General features: G+C 45.8%; 1 protein-coding gene across 1 annotated transcript; it reads right to left on the bottom strand.

Annotated features, from left to right (window-relative positions):
- Positions 1 to 768: 768 nt before the first annotated feature.
- LOC112119060 (Golgi apparatus membrane protein TVP23 homolog B-like) lies at positions 769 to 12,222 on the bottom strand. Its single transcript, XM_026654546.2, has 7 exons — positions 12,167 to 12,222; positions 9,012 to 9,094; positions 7,479 to 7,623; positions 5,697 to 5,786; positions 3,701 to 3,832; positions 3,446 to 3,574; positions 769 to 2,617 (listed from the first exon to the last, which is right to left on the bottom strand). Exons 1-7 carry the CDS (start codon positions 12,176 to 12,178, stop codon positions 2,585 to 2,587), a joined length of 624 nt encoding a protein of 207 aa, XP_026510331.1. The 5' UTR covers positions 12,179 to 12,222; the 3' UTR covers positions 769 to 2,584.
- Between the last annotated feature and the right edge of the window lie 2,446 nt (positions 12,223 to 14,668).

Raw genomic sequence — 14,668 nt, forward strand, 5'->3', positions numbered from 1 at the left:
TTAAAAAATAAAACCACCCCAGAACAAAACACGCCAGCATTATCTCTTTAGTGCAATAATGTGCCTTGTAAAAGTACTATCCAGCCAACCTACGTCTTCATGCATCTCTCTCTCTATGGACTCACAGTAGTCCAAACCTCACTAAAGAGGAGGGCTATATTTTGTATTTGTTTACCACTAGACAATACTTATTCCTTTCACTCAGCATAGCTCATGGTAGAATGGCTGCAGCTGAGAGGAGGGGACTTACAAGTGATTCAATGGACAAATTGGTTTCTCTCTTCAACTTCTCCCCACTGAACCCTATTACCCACTCTAGAGTGGGATTTTTCTTATTGTTACTCACTGCTTTGCAAAGATCAGTTTTGTCACTGTTATTCTTTCCTGTGTCCATCCATCGGTTTCTTTGCACTCAAATATATTTTAGAGTGGTGTGGTGGATGAAGCACAGAGCTAGAAACACCCAAATGTTAACCTCTGCTCTGCCATGATTTGCTGAGTTGCCATGGGGCACATCAGTTTCCACATCTGTACCATGGGAACAGCAATACCTACCTCAGGCGGGTGTGGTGTGCACTAATGTAAGCAAAGCAATTTGAGTTCCTCAGATGGAAGGACCTATAGCTGCCCTTGTTAAGAACATGTGACTCAACAAGCAATCCTTGTTAAGCTGTGTTGTTATTCCATTGCCTGTTGATCCAGTGTCATCAGTTTCTAGTAAGGGCACCCGATCTGGTAGACAAAGCATTATTTAATTTCAAGACTTTATAAATATTTATTTACAAAAAGATATTAGTCCAAAGAGTTTAACAAATGTACAACGCTGGAGTTTGAAGAGATTTTACAATTTCAATATATTGCTTTAGTATAGGAAGAAAAACATTGTTAATGCAATCCCACGATTTAGATCCAAAAAAAAAGACTATGCTTTTAAATTAAAAATACCCATCCACGGTTATATTCTCCCCTCTGATGTAAAAGACCAATCCCCCTTCAACTGAGTTACAGGATAAGGGAGAATTGGTCCCCTCTCGACGCCGCTTTTCAAGCAAAACACGTCACCTTCCTCCATCTAACTGAACAACATAACCCAAAAGTCCACGAGCACACAGCAGATGCAGATTTCTTACCAACCCCAGTGAATTTGTTGGCGGGCACAACTTGAGGAGCATTACAGCATGGATTAGTGTAATGTAAACCTTTCTGCCAAATTGGCATTCAAGCATTAGGTTTCTTAGACAGCTCCAGAATATGAATTATTCAGATTGCATGAATCCACCCTGCCAGCAAAACAGTGAGTGAGAGGAAAGTGGCCAGTTAAAAGTTTGGAATCATACCCTGAATTTTTAGTGAGGGCTGTTTTCAACTACTAATAATGTTCAGCTGCACTTTACTAGCAAGTGAGCCTGAGCATTTCTCTATGTGTGTGGAATACAGGGGTCACATATGCATGTAGTGTTATATATATAGTACCAGTGGGGGAGAATCAGCGGTCAGTTATCTCCAATAACAGCAGTGCCATCCTTTGCAGACAGACTGGCAGTCAATGCAGGTCTGCAATACACCATTTTCTGCAGTGGCAAACTTACTGATGCACTTATCAGGCATCACCACCCCCCATCTATCCCAGGGAGCCTCAGATACCGCCTTGGGCACAGTGTAGATGTATCATGGTCTGTTAAGGCAGCATGAAGTACTTTGTTTTATTAGTGATGGCCAGGCAACAACCACTCACAGCTTCACTTTGCTGCTAGTATTTTGCACGGCTTCCCCTGAAACCCACTGCCCATTCTCATGCTCTAAACTAAGGGTTTAGTTCCACACCATCCTAGCTCCTGCCTTATTTGGGAAGCAAAACTTATATAAATTGAGCAAGGTGGAATCAAAGCTGCAGCATAACCTCTCAGTCAGGTGGTAATTGGGCTGTCCAGAAGATCGAAGTATCATTCATAAGTAAAGTAACTGAGCTGCTTAGATGTCACTTTAAGATCCCACCCAAGCCAATGACAGAAGTCCCATTGAATTCAATGGGAACAGGTTCAGGACCAACATCTGCTAACAGGTCATCTTCTAGCTACTTTCAATGTACAGAATAAGAGTGGGATTTAGACAGCAATTACCTCCAACAGCAGAATTACTTCTGCAGGTAGTAATTCTGCAGGGTGAATTTCTATTTGATGCAACTGCTGGAGGGACGGGGGAGTTCTTGAATGATATAAAACCTGCCTCATTTACATTTTTCACACTGACAAATTATGAGGAAGGATGCCCAGTAGTTTTATCTCTTACTTCACCCCGGACTGTTTAGTTCCCATTTAGGCTCCAGATCAATGATTTTCTTTTAATTAAAAGATCAGGTGAATTAACTCAAGTGCCTTAACCAAACAAACTATTAGAAGAGCTCTGAAATGCAAACTGTTGCAGAAAAACTGAGAGTAATTTGCTATGAGAGTTGACCTGAAGTCTTACAAGATTTAATTTAAAAAAAAAATCCACACACAGTTTATGTAGCTCCTAAACTCATGGTCAGAAAACATTTACTGTTGTTCACCAGTATAAATCCAATCCAATTTTGGATCAGTCTTCAGGATTCGGCTTGGTCATCTTTAACCACAGTCTGCGGAAGAAAGAAAAGGGGCATTACTTCAGAACTAAGCTAGCCACAGCTGGACTCCTAGGGCAAATGCTTCAGAAAGATGGCCTGTGCCTTCTTGGATAGGAAACCCTTGACAAATCAAAGAGGTTGACTAAATTTGAGCCAAAAAACTGAGTTAGGCTAATGTCTTCACTGCAAAATGAGGTGTGTTTTTATACTGAGTCAACTATTTCAATGTAAAATCCTAGTGAAGATAAGGCACAGGTAGTTTTTACCTTGATGCAGCTAGTCAACCCCAGGTGAGGGGGTAGATTGTTGACAATGGTGTGCTACAGATGGAACTTAGTCCCAAGTATACCACAGAGTATCACGCTAATTCATCAGGACGTCAAGCTGCGAAGAGGGCAAAGTACTAATACCCATGCTGGGGAACTCCTAATAAGGAGTTCTTCCACCCCTCACCCCATACTCTCTTTAGGCCCAGGCAGGGGAGGAAGTTTGTGGACAGAAACACAGATATGGTATGTGAGAAACAGCCTTCCTCCCCACTCCTGCAGCAAGAGATTTGCAATGAAACCACCACTTTTTACACTGCCCAGCAAATTGTAAAACCAACCTAAAATTATTGAACGGTACAAGCTTTTCTACATGCAGCAATAAAGACGATAAAACTCAGCCCAGTTAGCTTGGTCTTGCTATGGCACTGCCAGCTGAAAGCTACTGGGCTAAAGAAGACTGCTCCAAAGTAACTTGGTTAATGAGCCAAGTCTCAGTGTCCCATGTGCCCTATTTAAACACATGCTGAGAAGGAACATTTAGGCTTCACTCAGTAACCTGTGGGATCCTCACCTGCCGCAAGAACTGTCTTCCAAGATAGGAGGTAGCCATGCTGGTTAAATTTGTTCTTCTGCCCACTTTACACTTGATATAACCATACAGGTTGGCCCCCTGTAGCACCACTCCCATTGTAACCACTGCCTGTGACAGAGGAGAAAAGACACAAGGAACAGGGGTTTATTGTCCAGTTCTCTAAAGTCAGAGGTGACAAATCTGTCCAGGTATTTAATGCACCCAGTCACTATAGGATTGAGGTGCTAAACTCACCAGCCATTTCACTTTGAATGAGAACAGGGCACTGAAGGCAAATATCACCCAGATGATAGGACAGGTAACTAGTCCTAACCAGAAGATTCGGGACTCTGCTTCAGATGAAACTTTTTTCCCTTGAGCCGATGCCTGGAAATGGAAGGAAGTAGAAACTGAGCAGTCTGTTTCCTTGTACAGCTCACAGTATCATTAAAAACGACCCAGAACCAACATCCCACAAGTGTTTGAATCCATGCTGCAGCGCACAAGTGACTGCTAAGATGCACTCCTAAAGCACGTGGGAAGCTTTCTAGCCCTCTTGGTGCTGTGGAAACATGGCATTTTTTTTAAAAAGGACTTTTCCTGTCAGTTTTCTGGCTGAAATGAAAAGTGTGGAATACGCCCTTTGCTATTTTTAGGGACTGGATAAGGGACATTTTTGAACTATTAACATAACACCCCAAGTTCCTGATAACATCAATCACCAGAAGAGCGTATCAGTGGCCCATCATCACATGCCCTAGTGTACAGTGTCTCTATCACAAACCAAGGGGGGGAGGAGGGGAGAAGGGAACTAGTGATACATCTTATTACTGTTAGGAAGCTGGTGTTGCCATAGCCAGCAAAACTTCCCCTCAAAACAATCATCAGCTAACTGGACTGCCGCATCTTTATTAACACTTAGCACTTGCTTATTAAAAAGTCCCTTGTAGTGTATTGCACTGTATAATTATACAGCACGAGACAGGCCAAGACATACTGCAGAGCCCTTGGTATATTTCAAAGCACTGTATAGTCAACTATGTCTAGCTGTTCCCAATAGATGCAAAATTAAATCCTTATACCCTTGGTAAGCAGGCCAATGTAGAGTAGTACAAACAAAGGGGACAGTGCTAATTCATACAAACTTACTATGTTTATATGTTTTCATACTAGTTCCTAGTATTACTAAGCCTGAGGTCATGTCCACCAGATGTGGAAAGAATCGAGCCTGAGAGCACAAGCTCTCAAGCAAGCATCCATTCCCTATTTATATATTTTCCCCCAAGACAATATTAACCTAATATAGCTTTAGGAGGTTCAGACAACTCAACTGAACTGCAAGTATTCTATTTCTTTTCCTCTGCTCTAGTTTCTCTAAACTAGTTTGATCTGGAGAAAGGGTGGTCCAGTGGTTAAGGTGTTAGTCTAGGATTTGAAAGACCTGGGTTCAAATTCCTGCTCAACCACAGAATTCCTGTGTGTCCTTGGGCAAGTCACTTAGTCTCTCTGGGCCTCAGATCCCCATCTGTACAATGGGGATAACAGCCTTCCCTGCCCCACCAGGGAGTTGTGACAATAAATACATTGAAGATGGTGAGGTGCTCAGACACTATGGTGATCGCGGCCATATAAACATTTAAGATTAACAGACAGATCTTTTAAGAACATAATGGCCACACTGGGTCAGATGAAAAAGGTCCATCTAGCCCAGTATCCTATCTTCTGACAGTGACCAATGCCAGGTGCCCCAGAGGGAATGACCAGTATAGGTAATCATCAAGTGATCCATCCCCTGTCACCCATTCCCAACTTCTGGAAAACAAAGGCAAGGGACTGATGAAACATTATGAGAGTTAAAATATTTAATATCAGAAGTCTTACATTGACTTCACACAGTGAAATGGTCTCTGCTCTTGGGATCCCACAAATGAAAGCTGGGGGCATGGCTGGACTCTAGCTATCCACGATGACCCGTTTCACATTTACACCAAAGGACATACAGAGCCTCTAGGTCACTGGCTCCATATCATATCAGGACAGGATAGTGACTGAGAACCATTCAGAGAGTGGCTGAGGGTTAACAACATTTGATGGCCATGCACTAGCCTGTATGAAACAAACTGGTGCTTTCAGCCTGTGACTAGTGCCAAATGTCCACCTCACAAAATCCACCTCTCACAAGTGTCACTCCTCGGTACATGGAGATTTTTACCAAACTGCAGCAGTTAAAACACAAACATTAAACATTTACCTTCCTGGCTTCAAACACCCAGTGACTCTTGCCATCATCATCCACCTGGTTCCACCAGCGAAGGCCGACCATCAGCCGACCCGTAACATTCTGGAGAGGGTTAAATACAGGAGGAAATGGGGTTCAGAGAGATTTTAGCCCTATACCGCCAACCAAAGAAATCCTTCCTGTATCTTGCCCATGAAATACCAGAATGAACATTCAAAACCAATTCTTCCCATGTCTTCTAAACTCCTAATGTCTTCAATTGCTATGGCAACCTCAACAACCAATGCCACCACTTATTATATCAGTTGCTACCAGACCATATTCCTTAAACTGTATTATAGGTGATGCTGGTAGTTATCGGCATGGCTTATATTTATGGCTGCCTAACAGTTCCCATTATAAGACAAGGAGGAGGACATACACTGGAATTTGTAAGACTTTGTGATATGGGCCTCATCTGTCAAAAAAGTCATCAGCTGTCACTGTTTGAACTGAAATCTTCCAAGTCAGTAGTCTGCCTCAGGGTGGGAAGACTGGGGCTGGCTGGATATCAGTGGGATGAGTGGGGAAGTTTGGGACAAGTAGCCTCGGAAGTGGACTGGGGATGGGAAAGACTGGGACAAAGAGCCTGGAATGAAGATTTAGGATCACAAATAGCATGTGATCTTGTAATTTAAGACTGTATCATAATTCACACATACTGTACTGTACAAGGGGATAAACTAAGATTGCACAGGCAACCTTAACTCTAGCATCTCCTAATTTCTGAGAGTGCTTGACACCGTAATCTTAACGTTCTTTTAATGTAAAGTTTATGTGTAATGCCATGTGCTGTAGGCTTGCACTAGGTATTCTAACTGGGCTCCAAAGATAGCTTCTCGGTATCCTTACTCTGTCCAAGGCATTAGCAGAGCTCAATTGGGGCATGCTGTTGGGGAAGATCCTGTTGTTTCAATATTAACACTTCCAGTAATAAGGTAACTCATCAGTCTGACGGGCTAGGCTACAAAGTCACCATATACATAACTCTGCTAAGAGTGACAAGCAGAAGCAGCTTTAAAGAGAAAGCAGTTTATTAGTACCACCAAGCAGCAGAACTGTGCACTCCTGTTTTAAAGCCCAATAATGAATTTGTATTAGGTGTGCGTTAGTAATAATAATTAACATGATATTCCAGGGCAAGCCACAGCAACAGCCTGGTAGCTTCTCTTGAGGTGGGAACTGAGAATGCCTTGTCAAATGCTAGTGCAGTAAAGCAAGGTGTCTTCATTAGAGGGTAATGGAGTGGAAAGCCAAGTTCCTAACAGTATTGGGGTAGTACTTTATTCTTGAATTTGGTGATCTCAATAAGCAGAGTCAAGTATAATGCAAGTAGGCATTGTTTAGGATCTCTCGTGGCCATGCCAATGTATTTTCTAGCATCTTCAGCCCAACAACAATTAATTTCAATATTAAGAAAAAATGTGGGTTGGAGTTTTCTGGCAAGTCTTGAATCTGAAGGAGACCTCATCATTTCTGTTTATGAAGCCTATACTGCATTACGTGAATCAAAGGGAAGTCTGAGATTAACCCCCACCCCATCCACCCCTCCAAAATAAATGAGAGAGAGACATAATTTGAGATTAAGAGATTCCCAGAATTTCTAAAGTTCTTAAAGAAACTGTAATGTTTCATAACTTGCAGGATCTAAAAGAGTTGACTTTATTTTTGAACAAAGCCAAACATATTCAGACAGTTTGACCTGGCCTATTGCTCTCTTGAAAGAATATTTTAAAGTGATAAAAGGGGACTTACCTTTACTGCCCAAAAGTCACACGACAGGAGCAGGATAATTGACACCATGCAGGCAATAAAGCTGCTGCTGATCAGTTCACAGAGAAGATAGACAACTATTGCACTGACTCGGAAGAACAAGTGGAAAAATGATGCCACTGGGTGCCTGTAAACAATACATCAGAAATACAATTCAGTCATATGTCTCTGAAACAAGACTGAAGCCACTTGGTAAAGAAATGACATGTTCTCTCAAGGCAGAAGAGGATTTTTTTCATCTGCACAGCCTAGGAGGGCAAACTCCTTTAAATGAGGCCGATTTGCAAAGCATGCTGACAACAGTGGCAAAGATGAGCATCACAGCGCTAGTACACATCATTCTATATAGCATAACAAAGTCCTCTAGGTTAGAGGTTCTCAACCTTTTTCTTTCTGAGGCCCCTCCCAACATGCTATCAAAACTCCATGGCCCAGCTGTGCCACAACTGTTTTTCTGCATATAAAAGCCAGGGCCGGCATTAAGGGGTAGCAAGCAGGGCAATTGCCCGGGACCCCACACCACAGGGGAGACCACAAAGCTAAGTTGCTCAGACTTTGGCTTCAGCCCCGGGTGATGGGGCTCGGAGCCCCAGACTGCAGACCTGGGCAGCTGGGCTTTGGCCTTCTGCCCTGGACCCTAGCAAGTCTAACACTGGCCATGCTTGGTGGACCTCCTGAAACCTGCCCTCCGCAGCCCCCCCAGTGGAGAACCACTGCTCTAGGAGATAACTCCACAGACTTATCCTGCCTGTGGCCATTGTTCAAAGTGCATGCAGGATTTGAGGTGGGAGAGAAGAAGGGAGCAGGTGAAGCCCCCCAGAAGTACTCAATATGTAGCAGTTTTTGAGTGGTAACATTAAGACAAACACTCTATTGAGTTGAACAGAACCAGAACACACCTCTCTATAGGGAAATGCTGCTCTTTTCTCGGTCTGCTCTGGTGCATTTCCATTTCAAAGAGGCTTTACTCTACAGGAGCTCCCTGCGTATGGCTGTACAGCGCATTTGGGGGTAAAGCAGGAGTGAGGCTGCTGGATCAGCCACTATGATATGGCATGCAAGGGGAAGAAGGGTAACAGAACAGAGGCTATTCCAGACATGAGACTGGAGAAAGGCTCATGGAGTGGCCTAGAAAGAAGGATTCCTCCCTCTATGTCCTGAAAAACTCCCTATTACACAAGACGCAGTGCACTGGAGCCAGGATTTTGGCCAGTTCACACCTCTTATTGTTTCAGACTGTCTTCCTGAGTCTGCACACAGACAACATAGGGACCATCGCAACCATAAAGACGTGGACTTTTTTTAATGGAAGATTAAATTCTTCAGCAATTCATGAGTAAGCCTCCTACGCTCCCCATTTGCCAGGAAACATTTCTTTAAAACATGACATTCACTTCTAAGAGAGAAACTCACTGCTCTTGCACCAATAAGTAGACAAGAACAAACACACCAGTCCTGCCTCTGCCACATTTCTGGGTGGAACCCATGAAGGAACAATTTCTACTGATCACAGACCTTATCTTTGACTTTTTTGATCTCGTGGATACTTCTTCATCTGCGTCAAACAGTGACACATCTTCAGTGTCATCATTACTGTCCTAAAGTGGCAGACAGATACGAAATGTTACAAGAGAAGTAATTGATACAGTATTTTCAGATGCAAAAAGGGGATGGTTTTGATTATCCAGAATTATTCTGATGTGGCCTTAAGGTCAAAGAACTTGGAAATTAACCAAATGCAACAGAAATTACACATACACCCCAAACTGTTTAAACACTGTCTCCTTCATCTTGCATCACGTGAAGACCACCTTAAACACATGCTTTGAATCCAAAGGGCCCTTTTGCAAACAGCAGGGTAATCTCAGGTCTTAATATAAGTCCTTTATGCACACAGCCTCAGTCCTTTTGAGCATTTCTGGACTTCTTGTTTATTTTCAGAGGCATAAACCTTGGCTTGTCCATGTTATATTAGGGTTCCACAAAGGACAGAAATGGTGAAATTAGGGGCTGTCTATTTCTCAGAAGTTGGAAGTTACTTGTCTAAAATCTGATTTACACATACTTTTTGCATTGGTATAACTATTTCAGTAAAGAGTGTGATTTTTTTTACCAAAATAGTTATAAGGGTACAACCCCTAGTGTGGACAGTTATGCCAGTATAAAGGGGCCTTCGCTGATATAGCTTATTCTCCTTTCCATGTGAGAATAAGCTATACTGATGTAAACACCTTTATACCAGTATAACTGCATTCACATTAAGTGGGTTGTATCGCTTAAACTACACAGATATAGTTAAATCAGTACAAATTTTATGTGTAGACAAGCCCTCAGATATCTCCAGTGAGGTAAATTTTCCTTTCAATGGGCACACTTAACTACCATTAACACTAAATCAGGCATTTGTGTGACAGGGTAGCATTTTAAAAAAAACTTCTGGCACATCTTTATCACAGAGTTTACAAAACTAAGATAGAGGATCTTCTCCTGCCTTCACTGTACAGCAGATCCTTTCTGTAAGGCCTGCCCAAGTCCAAGATCTTCGGAGTCACTCGCATGCAGAATGCTGCAGCGTTGCTACGCATACAAAGAAAATCACATCATGCATTCTTCAAAATCCTTCTGGCTTCCCATTCAATTCAGGAATCTGCTCAAATTTGCCCTAACTGTTTTTACGACTCTTACCACTCGGCACAGTGGACCTACCGCAGCTCAATACACAGGTCATGGGTCAAATTCAGTGTTGATGTAATGCAGTGTTACAAATTAGTCTTTATTGAGAGATCTCAGGCATTCGCACAACTGAGCTTTTTTCAAAGTTCCATGTATCTGTCTGCATTGGCTTTATGAATTTATATTAAACTTGAGTTATGCTTGTAAGTTCATGTCCCTGAATGTCTGATCCCGGATGTTTTTTTTTTTTTTAAATTATTTGATGAACACTACACAATACAATGGCACATGTCAGCCCTGATTTTGCAAACAATCAAACAACTGATTAAGTATATGAGTAGTCCCAGGGACTACTCACATGCTTAAAGTTAAGCATGAGTTTAAGCATTTGCAGGATAAAAAAAACATAATCTGGTCATTTTTTGTGTGTGTCATTTTCAAAATTTGGCATAATTCCTTGGCATCTACAAATATATCACATCACTGTTAAGACACCTTTCCTATAAGAGTTTCTATAGTTCTGTTAAATAACTGATTATTGAAGATTGCAAGAGGTTTAATAAAGAAACGCATTCATGTCTTTGTTCTTTGCATTTACTTGGCTCAATGAAATCCAGATCCCTGAATAGGGCCTACTGATGCTACCACAATATAAATCCTAATTAAGCAGTAATTGGCAAATGGTTTAGTTAAGACAGGGATCGGCAATCTTTGGCACGTGGCCTGCCAGGGTAAGCTCCCTGGCGGGCCAGTTTGTTTACCTGCCGCGTCCGCAGGTTCGGCCAATCGCAGCTCCCGCTGGTTGCGGTTTGCCTCTCCAGGCCAATGGGGGCTGCAGGAAGCGGCGGGAAGCGGCAGCCAGCACATCCTTTGGCCCGCGCCGCATCCCACAGTCCCCATCGGCCGGGAACGGGGAACCGCGGCCAGTGGGAGCTGCGATCGGCCGAACCTGCAGACGCAGCAGGTAAACAAACTGGCCCAGCCCAGCAGGGAGCTTGCCCTGGCAGGCCGCAGGCCAAAGGTTGCCGATCCCTGAGTTAAGATTTCCGGTTACTAGTGTTTCTCCATGTGCGTTTATTTTCAGGTCAATTATTGCTTATTTTTAGTAAAAATATTTTGGTGTTTTAAAAGTGTTTCAGCTAAAGCATTGTTTTAAAAAAAGGGCTCCTCACAAGCCCCCTACCTCCAAGCAGCGGTAGATCCCTGGTATTCATATCTTAACCTGCCCCCCCCCCCCCCGTCTCCTAGTAATTCTTTTGCTATGCTCCCACGCCCTGAAATAACTGCTCTGACCCGATCACCATCTGCCCAGAATCCCTTCCATCTGGACCCTGGCCCTCTGACCTCAGCTAACCGCCAGCCCTGAACCCCCTTCCACCCTGACCCCTGCCCTCCGACCCCAGCTCACCGCCTACCCTGAACCCCCTGCCCTCCGACCCCAGCTTGCCGCCTACCCTGAACCCCCTTCCACCCTGACCCCTGCCCTCCGACCCCAGCTCGCCGCCTACCCTGAACCCCCTGCCCTCCGACCCCAGCTCGCCGCCTACCCTGAACCCCCTGCCCTCCGACCCCAGCTCTCTGCCTGCCCTGAACCCCCTTCCATCCTGACCCCTGCCCTCCGACCCCAGCTCGCCGCCTACCCTGAACCCCCTGCCCTCCGACCCCAGCTCTCTGCCTGCCCTGAACCCCCTTCCATCCTGACCCCTGCCCTTCGATCCCAGCTCTCTACCTGCCCTGAACCCCCTTCCACACTGAGCCCTGCCCTCCGATCCCAGCTCGCCGCCTGCCCTGAACCCCCTTCCGCCCCGACGGCGGCACCGCCAGCTCTGCTCATCCTCCCGTGGTGGCCTCTGAGCCATGAACCCTCCTCCTACCTCTTCAATCACCGACCCCTGACCCTTGGCCTCTGACCCTTTGGCCCTCCCCGCGCCAGGCCATTGCCAGCAGAGACCGCGGGGCAAACCCACTAACCCCGGGCTCCCCGGGACCCTCCTCACCTGCCGTAGCATCGTTGGAGCCGCCTCACTTCCGCCTCCCGCCACGTCACCGCCAGGGGCCAATCCCTCACGTGAGCCCCGCCCGTCGCGTGGCGTCATCACACCGCGCCAGGTGGGCGCATGAACAATGCGTGAGTGACAGCCCCTGGGCGCGGAGACGAGAGCGGCTGGTTGCCCTGGCGGGGCGCGGGCTCTCGGCAGGACCCCGTGTAGGCCCAGCGGCTCCTCAGGGCCTACCCTGGCGCTGGGGCGCTGCAAGGCCGTCCTCTCCCCATCACCAGCCTCTCCAGGCTCCCTGCCCCGCCCCCCCAGCTCTTTGTGGCGTGGCCGGGCCGGCGCCTGTCGGCTGGAAGGTCCCCAGAGCAGCCCCCACCCCCGTGTTAGGGGATCGGAGCCGGGCGGTTTCCCCACGGCGCGTCGCCCCGGGTAACTGCATGGTTGGGAGGGCCTGGTGCTGGGGAGAGGTGCCATGTGCCAGGGAGCTGCAGTGCTGTCAGCCCGGCACCACGCATCTCCACTGCAAACCCTGCAGCACCCAGTGTAGACACTTGCTGCAGCAAGGTAGTAAATCCTCTCGAAAGGCAGCAGCTAGGTCAAGGGAAGAATTCTTCCATTGGCCTGTCTGCATTACAGGGGGGGTTAGGGGTTACCATACATCCGGATTTTCCCGGACATGTCCGGCTTTTTGGTCCTCAAATCCCCGTCCGGGAGGAATTTCCAAAAAGCCGAACATGTCGGAGAAAATAGGGAGGCATGGTAAGGGGACTCCGAGTGCGAGTGGCTGCAGCAAAACTTACAACTCCCACGATCTGCCGAGGCACAGAGGCAGCGGGCGGCATCCAAGCACGCAGCCGCCTCCTCCCCGGGCTCCAACTTTCCCAGCTCCCGCCGCTCTCCACCGCGCGCTGGGGCCGAAGCAACTTCCCCAGCGCAGCAGCAGCCGGAGCCCAGGGAGGAGGCAGCTGCGCACTCGGATGCCGCCAGCCACCTCTGTGCCCCCGCAGATCGGGGGAGTTGTTAGTTTTGCTGCAGCCACTCGCACTCGGGGTCCCCGAGCGTCTTTTGCCCGAGTGCTACTGGCTTCACGGTTTGCAGCGCGGTTGGGGTTGGAATGGGAGCGGGGAAGGGGCGGAGTTGGGGTGGGGCGGGGCCCCTGTGGGGTGTCCTCTTTTTTCAGTGTTGAAATATGGTAACCCTAGGTTAGGTTGACTTAACTATGCCTCCCACGGGGCATGACATTTTTCACAGATCTGAGTGATGGAGCCAGGGTGACCTAAGTTTTAGGTGCAGACTAGTCCTGAGGTAGGGATTTGTAGCAATGTAGTGACTCTGATGTGAATTCCCTTCACATATGTTGCTTTCTCTTTACTGTTAAGAAAGATTCATTCTTTAACTCAAGGTAACTAGTACATGAGAGCTATCTTGACTTAAAAATACAGTCATGATGAGACAAGGCACTTCAGATTGATCATGGGTACACTAGGTGAGGCCAACCCCAGATGGACCTGTCTAGTTGACTAAAATGCCTTGATTTCACTGTATTTTTTTCCCTTGGGATTGCTCATGCGCATTAGTAAACCTGAGGTAAAAATCACACCTTTTTCAGCAGCAAAGACAAGGCCTTAGAAAGTGCTCTGCAGTTACAACTACTGCTAAGTCAGCCCTGCTCCTAGTTTTGGCACACCAAGATCCAAATTGTGATGTTTGGTCCTCAATGTTTCCAGCTGCTCAACAGCATTAAAAGATACTAAAAGTATGTTCAGCATTTTCCAGCTCTTTCCTTTCCACATGAGCAATTGCTGTAGTTGTCAGAATATGTTTTTCAGTCACCACCTGAAGCAGGGTGGCATATGCAGTTGATGAAGGGAGGGGAGCAGGCATCTCTGTTAAGGTGCAGTCCAAGCAATGAAAAAGTAGGAAAAACTCCTGGCTTAGCAAGCTGTTGGGTATATACAGCTGCAGGTTTCTATGCCAAGTATCCTTAGAGATGTCTTCAAGATTTATCTTGGGTTGTGTTTAATCTTCTCTGACTCTTAGGACCAGATTCTCTTCTCCCATCAGTTTTACACTCAAATAACTCGACTTCAGTTGAGAGATTCCTGATTCAGACTCGTGTATGAGAGGTAGAATCAAGCCTGTAAGCCTTGTGTGTGCCAAGGAATGTAAGGGAAAACTTCCTATTGGTGCTATTACTGATGGCTCCTACTGCTCCAGATACAGATATCTCTCTATTTTAGAAGTAATTTGGTTTGTTTGGGAATCGCAAAAGATTGTGGAAAGAAAACAAAATTACAAAGTTATTTTAGGAAGCAGAAACTACTTTTTTTCCATCCTGCAAGTCATAATAAGTTTGGTATAGCACAATGCCTATTACAGACCTTACCTGGCACAGAAGGTTTATATTAATTAATGGAGATATCCTATCTCCTAGAACTGGAAGGGACCTTGAAAGGTCATCAAGTCCAGCCCCCTGCCTTCACTAGCAGGACCAAGTACTGATTT

The sequence above is a fragment of the Terrapene carolina genome, unplaced genomic scaffold, assembly GCF_002925995.2.
Source record: "Terrapene carolina triunguis isolate 2854851 unplaced genomic scaffold, T_m_triunguis-2.0 Scaffold192, whole genome shotgun sequence".
NCBI lineage: Eukaryota > Metazoa > Chordata > Testudines > Emydidae > Terrapene > Terrapene triunguis.

Excerpts from the sequence above, each read along its gene's own strand:
- LOC112119060 (XM_026654546.2), bottom strand. Across the intron at positions 3,833-5,696 it reads GGGTGTTTGAAGCCAGGAAG|GCATCGGCTCAAGGGAAAAA; the intron begins GTAAATGTTTAA and ends TTCCATTTCCAG. Across the intron at positions 2,618-3,445 it reads GAAGACAGTTCTTGCGGCAG|ACTGTGGTTAAAGATGACCA; the intron begins GTGAGGATCCCA and ends TTTCTTCCGCAG.